The following is a 1,092-nucleotide window of genomic DNA, read 5'->3' as shown; positions in this document are numbered from 1 at the left end:
GGGTAGTGCTCCCCCCACCCCCCCCCCCCCCCCTCTCCTCGCTGTGTCAGATTGTCAGTTTGTGTCTCTCTCAGTTTGGCGAATCCCAGCAGCTGCGCATGGTGCGGATCCTGCGGAGTACGTTGATGGTGCGGGTCGGAGGCGGCTGGATTGCGCTGGATGAGTTCCTGGTGAAGAACGATCCATGTAGAGGTGAGCCTCAGTTCTGACCAGTCCTTCCAGTTTCATTGAGCATTATTCACTGGCAGGGGCATCCCGGGGGCAGTTACCGGGTGTCACCCCGCTGTGACGTCATTGCGTATGCGCGGCAATCTTATTGATACCTGCCGGCGGCCATCTTGGTGATGGACGCCGGCAGAGAGAGGAGGGGACAGTGACCCGGCAGGGATAGTGTATGCCGCCGGGTCCCCTCCTCTCTCTGAAACTGTTGGGCGCTCGGTCCGTACTGTCAGTCATTTTGGTGTCACCCGGGTGCCACCAAAGGGTCCCTTGTGACGGCACTGGCAGCCATGCAGAACACAAGTCTACCTAAACCAATACTGTGTACCGTGCCCTGCAGCCGATTCCTGTCAGAGACAGGGGGAGGCGAAATCTCCGCATGCAATGAATGTAGCTCACGTATGCTGACATTGACTCGCAGAATGTGTGGGTGGGGAAGATTCACTTCATAAAGATTTAACAAAGCAAACAACATATAGCACGCAGGGTTCATACATGTAAAATCAAAGTGCACGGAGGATGTTGTTCTGAGAATTCTCCAGAATTCCGTCACTGAACCATAACTGGAGGATAGGTGTGTAGTAGGTGGACTTTGCACTCATTAGACCTGGCCATGGGTTCCCTATGCCTGTTCCACACGGGGTTATATCATCACAGCATCCCACATAGGGGTATTAAACCCGCTTTTCCCTCATAATTCATGGTGGAGTGATAAAACACGAAGGTTGAGGGCCCGTTCACACCCCTGCATGCGTGTTTTATTGCATTGTGGCCAGGGCTGGATTTACTCCCCCTGCCGCCCCAAAGCCAGGCTCCACAATACGCCCCCGCCCCCTCCCCATCAATTGAGAATGGCAACCAGATGGGGGGGGG

At 55.0% G+C, this 1,092-nt stretch overlaps 1 protein-coding gene across 1 annotated transcript in view; it reads left to right on the top strand.

Moving 5' to 3' along the window:
* LOC108790618 (microtubule-actin cross-linking factor 1-like) overlaps positions 1-1,092 on the top strand; it is a 23,772-nt gene that overhangs the window by 9,314 nt on the left and 13,366 nt on the right. Inside the window, exon 7 of the mRNA XM_018560926.1 lies at positions 75-192. Coding sequence (XP_018416428.1) covers positions 75-192 — 118 coding nt within the window. The remainder of the gene's footprint in view (positions 1-74; positions 193-1,092) is intronic.

This window comes from Nanorana parkeri, unplaced genomic scaffold (assembly GCF_000935625.1).
Source record: "Nanorana parkeri isolate BGI_ZX_2015 unplaced genomic scaffold, ASM93562v1 scaffold488, whole genome shotgun sequence".
Lineage (NCBI taxonomy): Eukaryota > Metazoa > Chordata > Amphibia > Anura > Dicroglossidae > Nanorana > Nanorana parkeri.
The sequence above is the reverse complement of the archived record's forward strand: the minus strand, read 5'-3'. Positions and strand labels throughout refer to the sequence as shown.